Raw genomic sequence first — 13,268 nt, 5'->3', positions numbered from 1 at the left:
ATCAGAAAATTAATTAATAACTGCATCTGAAAGGTCAGAGCAGCAACAGCTCCTCCACTCCCAACAGAACTTACCTTGCTTCTGCTCTTGTGACTGTGTATTCAAACCACAGGATGTTAGGAATGAGGCTGGTATCTCGGATTAAAAAGAACTCTGAAATTGGCCTGAAAAAGGACAATGTGGTGGAAAGGGGGAAATAATTAGATTTTCTTCACTGGAATTTTGATTTAAAAAAAACCAACAAAACAAAACCAAAACCTGCTCTACTTAACAATACTATTCTATCACTTCAGGCTTTGTTACATTTAAAAAAAACATTTTTTTTCTTTCCTTATGCAATATTTCCAGACTATATTACATGTAAATAGTTTGCAATTTGACTGGGTCATTAGACATTCATTAAGAAAGGTCTGCTGTTCATCTTGCAAAGCTCCTCCAGCAGGCTGCCACACCTCACAGCTTTAGTAGGGCTTTACAAAATGTAGCAATTGATTAAATTCCCTCTTCCCCACCCTTACCAAGGACATAAGATCCTTTGTATATATGCATGCACAAGAAAACATGGAGGAACAAAGTAGGTTACACAACAGCCAGTATGCAAAACTGGGACAGAGCCCAGGAATTCTCATTTCTAACATCCATAACAAACCTCCACAGAATAAAGAGCCTTACCACGCAGCTATCCTCGGGAAGAGGGGAGTTAGGATCTCCTGTGTGAAGGCAAACCAGGCTATGGCCATGATGCTTCCTGCCACACCTCCATATAGGACTTGGCTCCAGGTGTGGTAAAGCAAATAAACCCTGCAGAAGAAGAAAAGAGTCACCAGACAGGCTTTAAAACAAAAGGAGCCAAGACTCAGGAGCTGAGGTGTCACTGGACCCACAGATATGGGTGCAAGTTATCCTCCAGATGTTAAAAGTGGGTGTCTTTTTTCAGTAAAAAGCTGGCAAAAATAGTGGGGGGAAAAATGGGGAAAATTCTTCCCTGCTACAGCAGTTTCAGCTTGCAGCACTTCTAGTTTGAGCTCAACTCAATAACCCTCCACATTCTCCTTCATCCATCTTTGGATCAGCTGAAGAACTAATACTGTTAGTTCCAAAAGAGACTTTTCCAAAGGCAGTAATGGGACAAGGCTCCTCCAGGCCACCAAAGCTGGGGCTTAAAGGCTTTTAAGAACATGGACAGCATTTTTTTGTGATTTTGGGGCTCTCCAATGTGACAGGCACAGAGGCTGCATCACCAATGTGCTCACTGTGACTGCAGCCATTCAGAGCTGCACTGTTGGCCTGTTATGTGTGCACAAGCTACATTCAAAATTCTTTTTGCTCACATATCTTTATGATCATCTTATCTGACCTTCTGTCTAACATAGGTCACTTGATTTCCTCTAATTTTGTTTTAATTAGACCATACACCTCTGACAAATTTGTTCTGCCAGGCTTTTAAAATAATTAGTAATAAGTAATCAGCTGTAGCATACAGTCAGCTGTGCCAACAGGTAATTACTTTCCTGTGGAAAATGTGACCCTATTTCTAGCTTGAATTTGTCTGTTTTTCCAATCACTGGAGCTCACTTTACATTTAATCTACTGAAGAGAAAAAAAAAATCACTACCACAGTTCCATTTTCTTTATCCATCTTAAATAAATCTTGCAAGCCAACAGCTATAAACGTTTTGATTAACAAATGCTCAAACAAAACAGTGGGATTGATCATCTGTAGTGATCCACATGCTGCAGATGCTGCTGTGCCCAGATGGGGCAATGCCTCCACACTCAGTGCTGGAAAGAGGGCGAGGCAGTGAGGCTGGATGGAGCATGGCACTGGAGCCTGTGGGGAACTGGCACAAGCTCAGCTGATTTGAGGTTTTGTAAATGCTTGTGAAGCACCACACACGAAGCACTTTTGTTTATTGGGTCTCATGGCAACACTTGTACAAAGCTGCAGTGCAGAATCAGGTGGGAAAGGCAGGATAAGGAACGCCAGTGCTGCTGGCTGGGACAGGCCACGAGGCTGTGTGAGAGCAGAAGAGAAAACAGTTGCTCCATACCTACTATATGAGACTAGCAAAGCCACTGTGACGAGGCAGATGGACAGCACGTGTCGCCATAGCAAATCCAGAAACCTCGCGTTGTTTGTTTGGTGCATTCTGAAAGAGACGGAGAGCCATGAGCACAGGGCAGGGAGCTGAGCACTCCTGACCTCCCTCCCTCTGAAACCCTCGGAAAGCTTTACTCCACTGGGGTCATGGGCAGCTCAATCCCATCCCAGCAGCAATCTGTGCACTGGCAGCAGTTAAAGAGCAGCCAAGAAGCCACAGGTGCTTCTCTCCAACTGTGAACAGGGATTGCTGTGATGGAGGGCAGGATGCTCACACTGATGTGAGAGACATGTGCTGAGCACATGCAACAGGGAGCCAAGACAGAGTCCCTCCATCACCCACAGAGCCAGGAGGAACTGTGAGTTTGTCTTCCTCCACCCAGAGCCACAAGACTTTTGTCTTCCTCCTTCCAGAGCCATGCCCCAGCAAGAATTTCATTAAAGCACAGGTAAACCCAGTACTTGGTAAGGAAAGTCAACTAAAAGGTCATGCAAGTGGACAGCTGGTACTATCCAAAAGATTATAGATAACCCCACTGAAACTGAGACAAAATGAGAAAGCAGCTCTTCATTTCTCCTCCTTTTCCCCCACCTCCTCCCTCACACTGGGGCACCATTATAGCTTAGAAAAAGAAACTCCAGCCCTACATTCAGATTGAGACAGACATGCTCCAACCCCACCGGAGCCACAATAAATTGTGCAGGTCCTCAGATTTAATTCCATTATCCCACTCAAGTGGCATCCAGCAAGGGAGCCACCCATTTCAGTGTTGCAACATATTAACAGCCAAAACCTGACCCGGAATTTTTACCTTAAATAAAGGAACAGAAAAGAATAGACAGAGAAAAACCACATGAACTGGGAGTGGCTGGATGGCATCCCATATTTTGTGGTCACTGTTGAATGGGCTTCTGGGAAGAGAAGAAAAAAAGAATATGGTCAAGGTGTAGTCAGCAACTGGAACACTCCAGATGTGAAGCCAGCCCATGCTGCTGGAGCATGCACAAAGCTCCCAGGACATGTCCCTGCTCAGGAGGCTCTGTCAGCCTTCTTACACCCAAACATCCACAGCCAACGTGAGGCACAGGGGGAAAGCCCCTGTAACTCCCCCCAGTCAGCATTCCACCCCAAACTCCCCTGACACCACCACACTCATGGTGCACACCCTACCTTGGCACGGCCGAGGCTCCCGGATTACATTTTTTATTAACCAGTTCACTGCCTCGTTGAACACCAGCCCTCCCAAGAAAGAGATCTGTGAAGGCAAGACAGCTGTGTCATCCCCTCTAAGAGATCCTTCTACTTACCAGGCTCTCTCTGTTGACAAAACCCCAAACATTATGCTTCTAATTTTCTTTTTTGACTACTAGAGTTAAAACCAATGGCTTCCAAATTCTATACCTGAGAAGAAAAGCATTTATTTTCATCTCACTTTCTATTTGGCAACATATTGTGTACATGCAGCTTTTCAGCAGCAGATACAGAGAAAGACAAAAATGACACAGCAGGGCACGTCTGCCAGCACCTTGCACCAGTGAGTGCAGAAAGTGACCTTTTTAATAGGGCACGTTTTGGGAACTGGCTTTTCCCAATGACCAACAGGGGGAGTGCAGACACTGTTATCTGGGGAAATAGTTTAAAACAAAGGTGACTTTTTAGGCTTTCTGGCTCTTCCTTCTATGAATATTTTCATCATGAAGCTGCTGTCTTCAGTCCAAGATGAATTCACATTCTGAGCTAAGCCAGACCTGGTAGCATTTATTTTTGCTCTTCAACTTCACAGTTCATACACCTCCCCTGAATTAGTCCTGCTGCTGTGATCAAATTCCCAGCTGGTGATGACACTGCCTCCTTAGCACTCAGTCCCATTCCACATGATGAAGCAATTTTTCACTCCTCATCCTGAGCCACAGATCAGGCTGCTGCAAGGCAGCCAGTGTCTCTCTCCAGCCCAGTGGTGACTTCCCACACAAAGAACTGAGAATCAACCTCAGCACTCATCTTGTTACCAACACCAAGCAAATCCCTGTACTGAAAAAACTATAAATCTGTGCAATAGTTACTCTGGCTTCTTTTCTCTTTTGGGCCAACACAAAACCTTTGAGTTACCAAAAACCTGAAAGTTGTACAGTTACTGTACAACTGCCTTCCCTAGTTAAAGTTCCCTATTCCCAGGTCCCTTGGGCCACTGGTTCCCATGACACCGTGGCCCTACATTCAAAATCCTTTCAGTGGCCCCTGTTTTATCTGTTTATTGAGGACAAATGCTACAAGAGGTTTATATGTCCTAGAGGGAGTTTATCCATGACACTGATTCCCAACTACCTGGCAGCGCAGATAAAAAGTATTTTAAGAATTTGGATTGAAACAAGTTTTTTCTGCCCCTGGTATTCAACTCACATTTGAAAAACAGCCCTTAAAGACAGATCCACTCCCTTGGAAAGCTTTAGGTTTTATTTTTATCCCCTTTTCTGCCTCAGTAGTTCAAAGAAAGTGCATCCCCCTGAGTTACACACACCATTTCCTGCATATGCTGCCCAGTGCTATGATCCTACTGGATCTTGGGAGTGTTCCCACTCTGCAACAGCATTCTGTACTTCCTCAGACATCTCCCTCGATGGTTCTGGACAGATAATGTCCAAAACACACCAGAGTAACAGAGAAGTCAGAAAAGGCTGAGCAGCCTTTTAACCTGCTACGGGTGCTAAGTGTCTCCTGCTGTTCCCTGACAGGAAGATGGCTTTCCTCAGCTCGCTCCTTTTAGAGAGAAAAAGAAGTGTGAATACAGGAGCCCCAGGTGACAAAGGAAAAGACTTTTGTCATAAGGAGAGGCTGGGAAGGGAGAGAAGGACTCACCGTGTGAAGCTCTCTCTTGAATATGATGAGTGTTACAAAGCCAACAATAATGAATATTGGACCAAGACTCAAATAAGCTAAAAGCTGGCCAGAGAAATCACCTGGGGAAACAAACAAGAGAAACCAATCAGTGTGAATTTCACAGGTACTTGCCTTCCACCACAACATGGGTCAGTCAGAGCCCTGCATCACAGAACAGAGGGGCAGACTCAGCAGTGTAGGCAGTCCCTGTGTTCCAGAATGACAGGGAGACAGCAGAGCTTCCATGCAGGTTCAAAATCAAGGGCGAAAGGAGCCTGGAATCATTTAGCAGAGATTTACACCCAGTTTACAACAATAACCATGGGTGTGGGCCCAGCGCTACTTTAATCCAACATGAGCACAGGCTGCTGCAGAAGAGGCAGCATCTTTCCCTTCCCCTCATTCCTATTTCTTCTCTGAGCCAGCAAAAATCCCCAAACAAATCCTTTCCCACTCCCTCACTAAAATGGGTTAGTTTTCAGCTGGATCAGCTTCCTAATCTGTCTCACCATGTGTCTGCACGAACACCAGCATTAGCAAAATGGGAAGGAAATAAACAGCTAAACATAGCAGGAGATATCAGGGAAATAAAGGAGTCTCTGCCTTTTTAACCAGTAGCCCACTTGTACCACACAGAGGGAGATTTGGGCCTCCAACCCAAATAATTAACAGTCTAGTTATCCCCCAGGGAGAATCAGGGAGCTGCAATGGGACCCAACAGAGGTCATAAGGTCCCTCAAAACCTTTATTCTGCACTACAAAAGCCACAGAAGCGGGCAGCAGCAGTAAGGAGCAGCTGTGCATTTTGATCCCAGTTTCTCTTGCCTCTCTTCCCCAAAAAGGGACACATACAGAAGTATTCAGAGAAAAGATGTCAGCACAAATTCACAAAAAATTATCAGAGCAATTTTGCTCCAAATCAGCAATTTGTATGAGAAGAGTGAGAACTGTCTGCCAAAGAATCTTTAAATACAGAAGTCACCACAAACTCACTGTATGAACCCAGCAAGCAGCAGAAGAGATGGGTACTTTGAGTGTTGGTTCTCACAGACCAGATCCTCTCCATCCCATCACTGAACAAAAAAGGCTCAGCCCCCACATAAATTTGTCCTTCTTCCCTCCTCTCAAAAGGAAACGGGATGCCTCTGCAAGTCTGAGCATTGGACTCATTCCTAGATCAATTCCACTGCAAGGCACCCAGGCTCCCCAGCCCACACAGCCACATTTCAAAGCAGCACTTGGTGAAAAGGACTTTAACCTCAGCCTCTGAGTGCTGGAACTGATAAAAAAAATAAGTTATTGCCCCTTCACAAAGTTCATGCTGCTGATGCTATTGCCACATAGTTGTGGTTACATGAGGTATAGTGCATGGAAGCCTCTGGAATTCCAAACTCTGGGTTAAATTTGGGCACCAGCAACATCATCAGCAAGGATTACCAGAAGGAGTTAGGTGAAAGGAGGAAGATTTGGAGGACATAACCCCCAGGCATGCTGGGTTTCCACTGAAGTGAGGTTCTGCTTTGGTTTTAACCTGAAAAGCTTTGCAAGACACTGAATTTGAAACTTTTCTTGCTCCATATGGCAGGTTTGTCTTGCATCAGGTGCATTCCAAATGTTCCCAAAGCAATGGATTATGGTAACACAAAGGGGATATAAGTGACAGTACCACTTACTTGGCAATAGACAATCAAGCCCCTTATGGTTTTATATAAATCACAAACTCTCAACAAAATGAGTTCTGTCATTAATGATGAGGGAATTCATGAGAGAAGCCACCTTGTCAAGAGACAATTAAACTACCCTGAAAGCCTTAGGAATACTTTCCAAAAGTCTCAATTCCAGCACTGCCAAATAAGAGAGCTCTTCATCAAGAGATCTCCATGTTTCAGATCACTCACTCTGTTAATCCACGGCACATAAAGGCTTAGCACTTCCACATTAAAAGCCATAATTTTGTCAAGCAGAAATAAAACCAGATTATTTATCTTCTCAGAGGGTTCTATTTCTTGTGCAGATGGTGGAAAGGTACTTAAACAAGTAGTCTTTTAATTTAAATAGGATCAGCAGTGGCGAACTCAAAATCCTCTGTTAAGTTACATGATAACATTCCCAATAAATCAAATCACCCAGACTTCACAGGCACAAAAACCACACCTGAGAGGGGAACCAGACACCATCACTCCAGATGTGCCTACAGGCACCAAGTCCTTCACTCAATCTTAACACAAAAGCTCCTCAAATATTTCAGCAGTTCAATTTAGAGCAGATATCACTAATAGTACTTCATGTTCCTGTGCCTAATGGCAATTAAACACAGTCACATTCTGAAGCCACTTTTTCTACAGAGGAGGCAGATAAACAGCTGGGCACTGAAGGCAGCACTGGAGCCACCCCAGGAACACACCAACGCCATCACAAACGGCCCCACTGGATCAGCAGCTCAAGGCAGAGCTTCAGTGACTAACCCAGCTCAGAAAGGACTGGAAATCCCCAGTGGAGGAGGCAAAGTGAGCTCTGAGAGAAAGGCCAGCGCTGCTCAGCGCTCCAGGGGCCTTGGAGCATGATTACTTCTGTCACTCCTGTCTCCTCTCACGCTCCAGTGCGCTCTGAGACTTATTCCCAGGGAAAGGAGACGTGCAGGAGAGCCACAGTTTAAAGTCCAGTCAGATCTAGCAAGCAGCACCCCTGCCTTTTTTTATAAAAAATTAATTTTCCTTTAATTTGATAAACTTGGGAATTTTAAAGCAGGTCCTCCAACAAGAAGGAACAGAGACAAAATCTCCATAAAAATGCAATAGGAGAATCTACTTAATACATATCTTGGGTTTCATTTAGTTTTAAATTCTGCTTTTTTAAAGTCCAGCTTTCCCTGGACATTATTTGGAGCTCAAAAAGCAAAAATAAAGGATGCAACTACCCCATTTTTGGGCAGCCAAGAGATAAGTACGTGCGGCACTATACATAGCTCAGACACACGCTATTTTTTCAGCCTTCATTCAGCATCTACTTCTGCTCCAATTCAACATTTTACCCAGCATCCTGTCGGTAGAAATAGCTGAGCTTCACCACATCTACTTAACCTGTATAGGATGTAAAAATGGGAATCAACAGCCCCCAACCACATCCTACCACAAGACTGAGCTTAGCCACCACCACTTCCTATTGAAGGATCTATTTGTGGCACTGCCACTGGTTGTGTGTTCTTGGCTGAGTGCATATGTGCAAGTTGCACACATAACATGCAGTGTGCATGTCTCACTAAATCACTAAATATTCACGATACAAAAGAGTAATTTCCTCTGCGTGTGCATATCCCCATAACACGAGCTGGGGGACAGCAATAATATCTACAGGAGGCTTTAAATTATGGCATAAAATCAGACATAACTTCTGCAGGGAGATTAAACATAAACCCTGCATTAAAGCAGACAAACAAGAGTGGGATCTGCTTCTTCCAGGAGATACTGCTCAGCTCTGGAATGAGCCCTGACTTGTGAGCTCCCAGCCTGCACAGAAGCACAGGAGGGTTATCAGAACAAACATTCCTATAGGAGCTGCATGTGCTGATACTGAACAGCAACAAGAACTGCTGAGCCAAAGCACAGACACAGCACCTTTGAACCTCTTTACCCACTGCACACCTGCCTCTCCAACTCTGCCTGGCCGTAGGAAACATCCTGGAGAAACTGGGAAAATGGGAATATTCTGTCATTCTGCAGGGAAAAAGGTTTGGCACATCAGGTTTCTCTCCTTAAAGAATTTGTCCAGTGTGAGAAGGTCCAGAAAGTCCCAGAGCTCTAAGAATCCCAGCTGCACTGAAGAGAGGAAGTTTTCTTTCTTTTCTCCAAATAATAATAAAAAACCCAAACAAACCAGGAACTCGATGTTTCTCCAGTGAAACTCACCCTACAGGCAGGAAGTCCCTGAAGATGAGTTTTAAGTCTGCAGCACAAAGTCATCCCATGCAAAGCAATGCATACGGGAAAAAACAACCCTAATTATACCCATGACATGACAAGATTTAGTTCAGTTGTTACCAAACAAAAACCCTCAGACTCAGAGTGTGCCAATACCTTCAGAGTAGCACCCAGTGCTCTGCAGCAGTCAAAAAGGCAAGAAGAACATTTTTTAAGAGCACAACAGAAGTTACTGTTACAGCACTACAAAAATTTATTATGCAATTGCGGTGTCACCAGCTAAAAAGGGAGAGTACACACAGAAAAGGCAAATAGAATGGGGACAAAGATAAGTATGCAACAGCAGCCATTCAGAAAACATCAAATAAATCAGATTTTCAGCTGAAAAAGGAAAACAGATGATACAACAGTTCTACGAAGTCATGAATTATATGGAGAAATTGACAGCAAACAATCGCTGCCTCTCACTGCACATGGGAGAGTGTTTGATGAAATTACTGAGCAGTGGACTTAACAGAAAAGAAACAGCAACCACATTAAGCTACAAAGCTCAGTGGCAAAGATACTGTGAGATCCAAAGCAGAAATGGATTCAAGGAACAATTAGAGATACAGCTTTTATCCATCCATCCATCAAAGGACTTCACAGCCCTGATGCAATCACCAGCTCATTACTGGAAGGACATAGGGAAGAAGGATTATTCCTGCCTACCTGCCAGCAACCTGACACTATGCCAGATCATTCCTTGGTCTCACCAAAGCAGAGCTGGTAGTATGAAATGCTCCAGGATTAAAAAAATTCTGAAAGCAGCATCAGGATGATATTTTTACAGGCTGTCCTCTGCAGCAGCGTGCTTTAGCACACGCAGGCAGCACTGCCATGGCCGATTTTTTTCTCCCTATGTTTAATCCTAACATTCCCTATGGGTAATATTTCAGTCAGGTCTCCAAGACTGCATTCCTCAGACCAGTCTGCAGTTGATTACCACAGCATTCATTTGCTGTTTCTCATTTGTTTTGCTCAAAGTGGACATCGCAGAAAGCCCTGGAGAGCTGTGCAGCCACACAAGCAACTCAGGATGGGTTTGATGTATCACTATTGATAAGGAAACATCAGATCAGAACAGGGAGCGCCTTTCTGGAGACACTTCTCCCCTTCACAATTAGAAGCAGAAGCCCAAATCCAGGCTTCATCTGCCAGGCAGAAATCACCAGTGACAGCTTTTTACCCAGGGAGCAGGACCATCACCCATGGCAGATGAAAGCTGGGGCTCTGCACTGGGAATCCTTAAAATGTGAGATTTTCAGAGGCAGTTGCCACAGCAGCTCAGCAGCCTCTGGGATCAGCCAAGAGCCGAAGCTGTTTGCCACAGAGCAGTGCATGACATGCCAAGACAGCTTAATAATTGATGTTGGTAAAAGCAGGATCCATTTCTCATTCCGACCCTCTCAGCAGCACAAGGCTGCATTAACTCCACTGTGCTGAGCCTGCTGCCAACATCACTCCTTTAGAAATACACATTATCTAGGCACTTTATGGACCTGGAGTTCAGATGTGCCCAGGCTGAATGTAAACAGCTTTCTAAATAAAGTTAAGAGCACTTTCCCCAAAGCCAGGTAAAAGCTTCAGACCCACAGTTTACTGCAAGTCATTATTTTAGAACAAAATGTTGTCTACCTTGCCTTAGTAAAGCCTTTGACACTGCTTTCCACAGCATTCTCCTGGAGAACATCCACAGCTTGGATAGGTGCTCTGTTTTCCAGGTACAAAAACCTGTCCAGGCCCAGACTGGTGGGGAATGGAGCTAAATCCAGCTGGGGCTGGGCTCAGTTCTGAGGCAGGTTCTGTTTCATATGTTTATTAATGACCTGGCCAAGGAGATCGAGTGCACTCTCAGTTCACTGACACCAAATCTCCCTGTGCTGGACACTGCTATGGCCCCACCTCAAATCCTGGGGGCAGCTTTGTGCCCCTCACAACAAGAAAGGCACTGAGGGGCTGAAGCATGTCCAGAGGAGGGAACGGAGCTGGGGAAGGATCTGGAGCACCAGGAGCAGCTGAGGGAGCTGGGGAGGCTCAGCCTGGGGGGACCTTCTGGCTCTGCACAACTCCCTGACAGCTGAGGGACAGGCATCAGGCTCTGCTCCCAGGGAACGGGGACAGGAGAAGGGGAAACAGCCACAAATTGCACCAGGGAAGGTCTAACTTGGATATTAAGAAAAGCTTCTTTACAGAAAGTGTTGTCCAGCCCTGGCAGAGCTGCCCAGGCAGTGGTGGACTCCCTGTGCCTGCAGGGATTTAAGAGCTGTGTAAATGTGGCACTTGAGGAAGGGGTTTAGTGGTGGCCTTGGCAGTGCTGGAGGAACAGCTGGACTCGGTGATTCAGGGGCTTCTCCAACTCAAATGATTCTATGAAAATAAATTAACAAACTTTTATACCTCCAGCTGTTTTATTGTTTTAGTCCTTTGTCTCCACTTTAAAGGCTTTCATAAACACATTTTAGCCAAGATAAACACAGTGCCCATCCCCTCCAAACACAACCCTAAGCTGGGTGATGATTTACCCCTCCACACAATCACCTCCTCCTTTTGCCTGTCTAAGAGCTCTCAACGCAGAGAGAAAATATTCAGGTTATGTCACATTGTTCAAGATCTGACAGATAACCCTTGTGCAGGGATTTCCACCACCTTCATTTCCCAAACCAATAAAACAAATGGAGCACAGGACGCTCTGTGTATACTACCAGGTTCAGATAAGGAGATAAGATACAAAGATGAATATATCAGTACTACTGGCAAGATTATTTCCCATCTCTCCCAAACTGACACATTAATATATTTGAGAAGGGGGATGGCAGAGGAGCTGACAGTGTGAAGGAAAATGTAAGACAGAAAAGGAAATGCCAATATTTCACATAAAGCATCACAGAAAACCATCAAACAGCCATAAGGGGGAGGGCCAAGAAATAATGTATCTCCAGTGCCAGATATTTTTTCAGTGTTGTCACATTTCAAGTCTTCTAGCTAAATGGGCACTTTCAACCCAGAAGATCCCTAAGCACTTTAAAAGCTTTAGGAATTGCACTGCTGAGAGGAGCTTTCATCAGGAACTAAAATCCAGCTACTGAAACAGGACGTACAGCAACACTCCATGGCAAGTTGGGAACTGGACATATTGAGAACAGCGTTTAGACGAGATTTGGATTTTGAGCAAATGGTTAATGCTATAACTCTGACAGTTCATTTTTCTATTATCTCTGATTATAACAGGCACCCAAACCCAGCACAGCACAAAACACCCACAGGAGAGCCGAAGAACCACAGGTACTGATGGGACACAGTTTAGGTATATGCCAGCTGAACACAGACCCACTTGCTCTTGCACATCAGGAACTCATTCCAGCTGGTGTGCAGGACCTTTGTGGATCACACCTGTCCCAGCTGGAATAGCCCACCCTGCACTCAGGCACACACTGCTCCTCAACCAAGACACAAACCCACCTTGCCAAGAGCTGAGCCACAAAACCTCCTGTGCCTGGAGTGCTCGGGGCATTTCCCTCAGCGCTCACTGACCAAAGCGCTCCCAGGAAAAGCAGCAGATCCACGGGGACAGGACAGGGACACGCTGCCATCCCCACGGCCAGCACAGCCACCAAACTCCCCCGGCAGCCGAGCCCAGCCGGGGGACACGGCCCCCCTGGCACATCCCCGCTCCTGAGGGGGCACCAGGGCCCCCAGAGCCCCCCAGCACGGTAATACACCGAGCCAGACCCGCAGAGTCCGGAGCAGGGAGGTGACACCGACACCGGCAGCTGCTGAAGCGACACCGGGAGCTGCACGCCGTGGGCGGGACCCTCGCCTCGAAGCCGGGGGCACCGCACATGGCCAGAGGGCTGCAGGGGCGGCGAGGCGGCGGTGTGGAGCGGGCAGGGCGGCAGTGGAGGGCCGGGCGGCTCCGGGATCTCCGGGACGGAGCCGCCCCCCCGAGTCCATTCCCGGTCCCCTTCCCCGTCCCCCCCTCCCGCAGCCCCCCAGCCCGGAGCCCCCACCGCGCATGCGCACCGCCGCTCCCGCCGCGGCTCCCGATCTGGCAGAGCGCCTCGCCGCCCCCAACGCGCACGCGCGCCCTGCCGCCTCAGCGCTGCTGCTCAATGGCTCACTATTTGGCAGCCGCCAGCGCGGCCCGCGGCGGCGCCGCGGGGCGGCGGGAAGGGGCCCGCCGCGCCCTGAGGTGCGGTGGGGAGGTCCGGCGGCGGCGAAACGGAGCGTTACCTGCGGGATACTCGACGTGAGTGAGGGAGACTGGCCGCCACGGCGCGGGCAGCGAGCACTCCCCGACTGCGGCCATCTTACCCGGATACCGGGCCGGGCC

General features: G+C 46.8%; 1 protein-coding gene across 1 annotated transcript in view; it reads right to left on the bottom strand.

Moving 5' to 3' along the window:
* The window catches only part of DOLPP1 (dolichyldiphosphatase 1), a 14,826-nt gene extending 1,558 nt beyond the window's left edge, over positions 1-13,268 (bottom strand). Inside the window, exons 1-7 of the mRNA XM_066562752.1 lie at positions 13,169-13,268; positions 4,959-5,059; positions 3,273-3,357; positions 2,914-3,013; positions 2,052-2,150; positions 673-801; positions 75-164 (exon numbers count right to left, since the gene is read on the bottom strand). Coding sequence (XP_066418849.1) covers positions 75-164; positions 673-801; positions 2,052-2,150; positions 2,914-3,013; positions 3,273-3,357; positions 4,959-5,059; positions 13,169-13,244 — 680 coding nt within the window. The 5' untranslated portion in view covers positions 13,245-13,268. The remainder of the gene's footprint in view (positions 1-74; positions 165-672; positions 802-2,051; positions 2,151-2,913; positions 3,014-3,272; positions 3,358-4,958; positions 5,060-13,168) is intronic.

The sequence above is a fragment of the Molothrus aeneus genome, chromosome 19, assembly GCF_037042795.1.
Source record: "Molothrus aeneus isolate 106 chromosome 19, BPBGC_Maene_1.0, whole genome shotgun sequence".
In the NCBI taxonomy this organism is placed as follows: domain Eukaryota; kingdom Metazoa; phylum Chordata; class Aves; order Passeriformes; family Icteridae; genus Molothrus; species Molothrus aeneus.
Note: the sequence above shows the minus strand (reverse complement) of the source record. Positions and strands in the feature narration are given on the sequence as shown.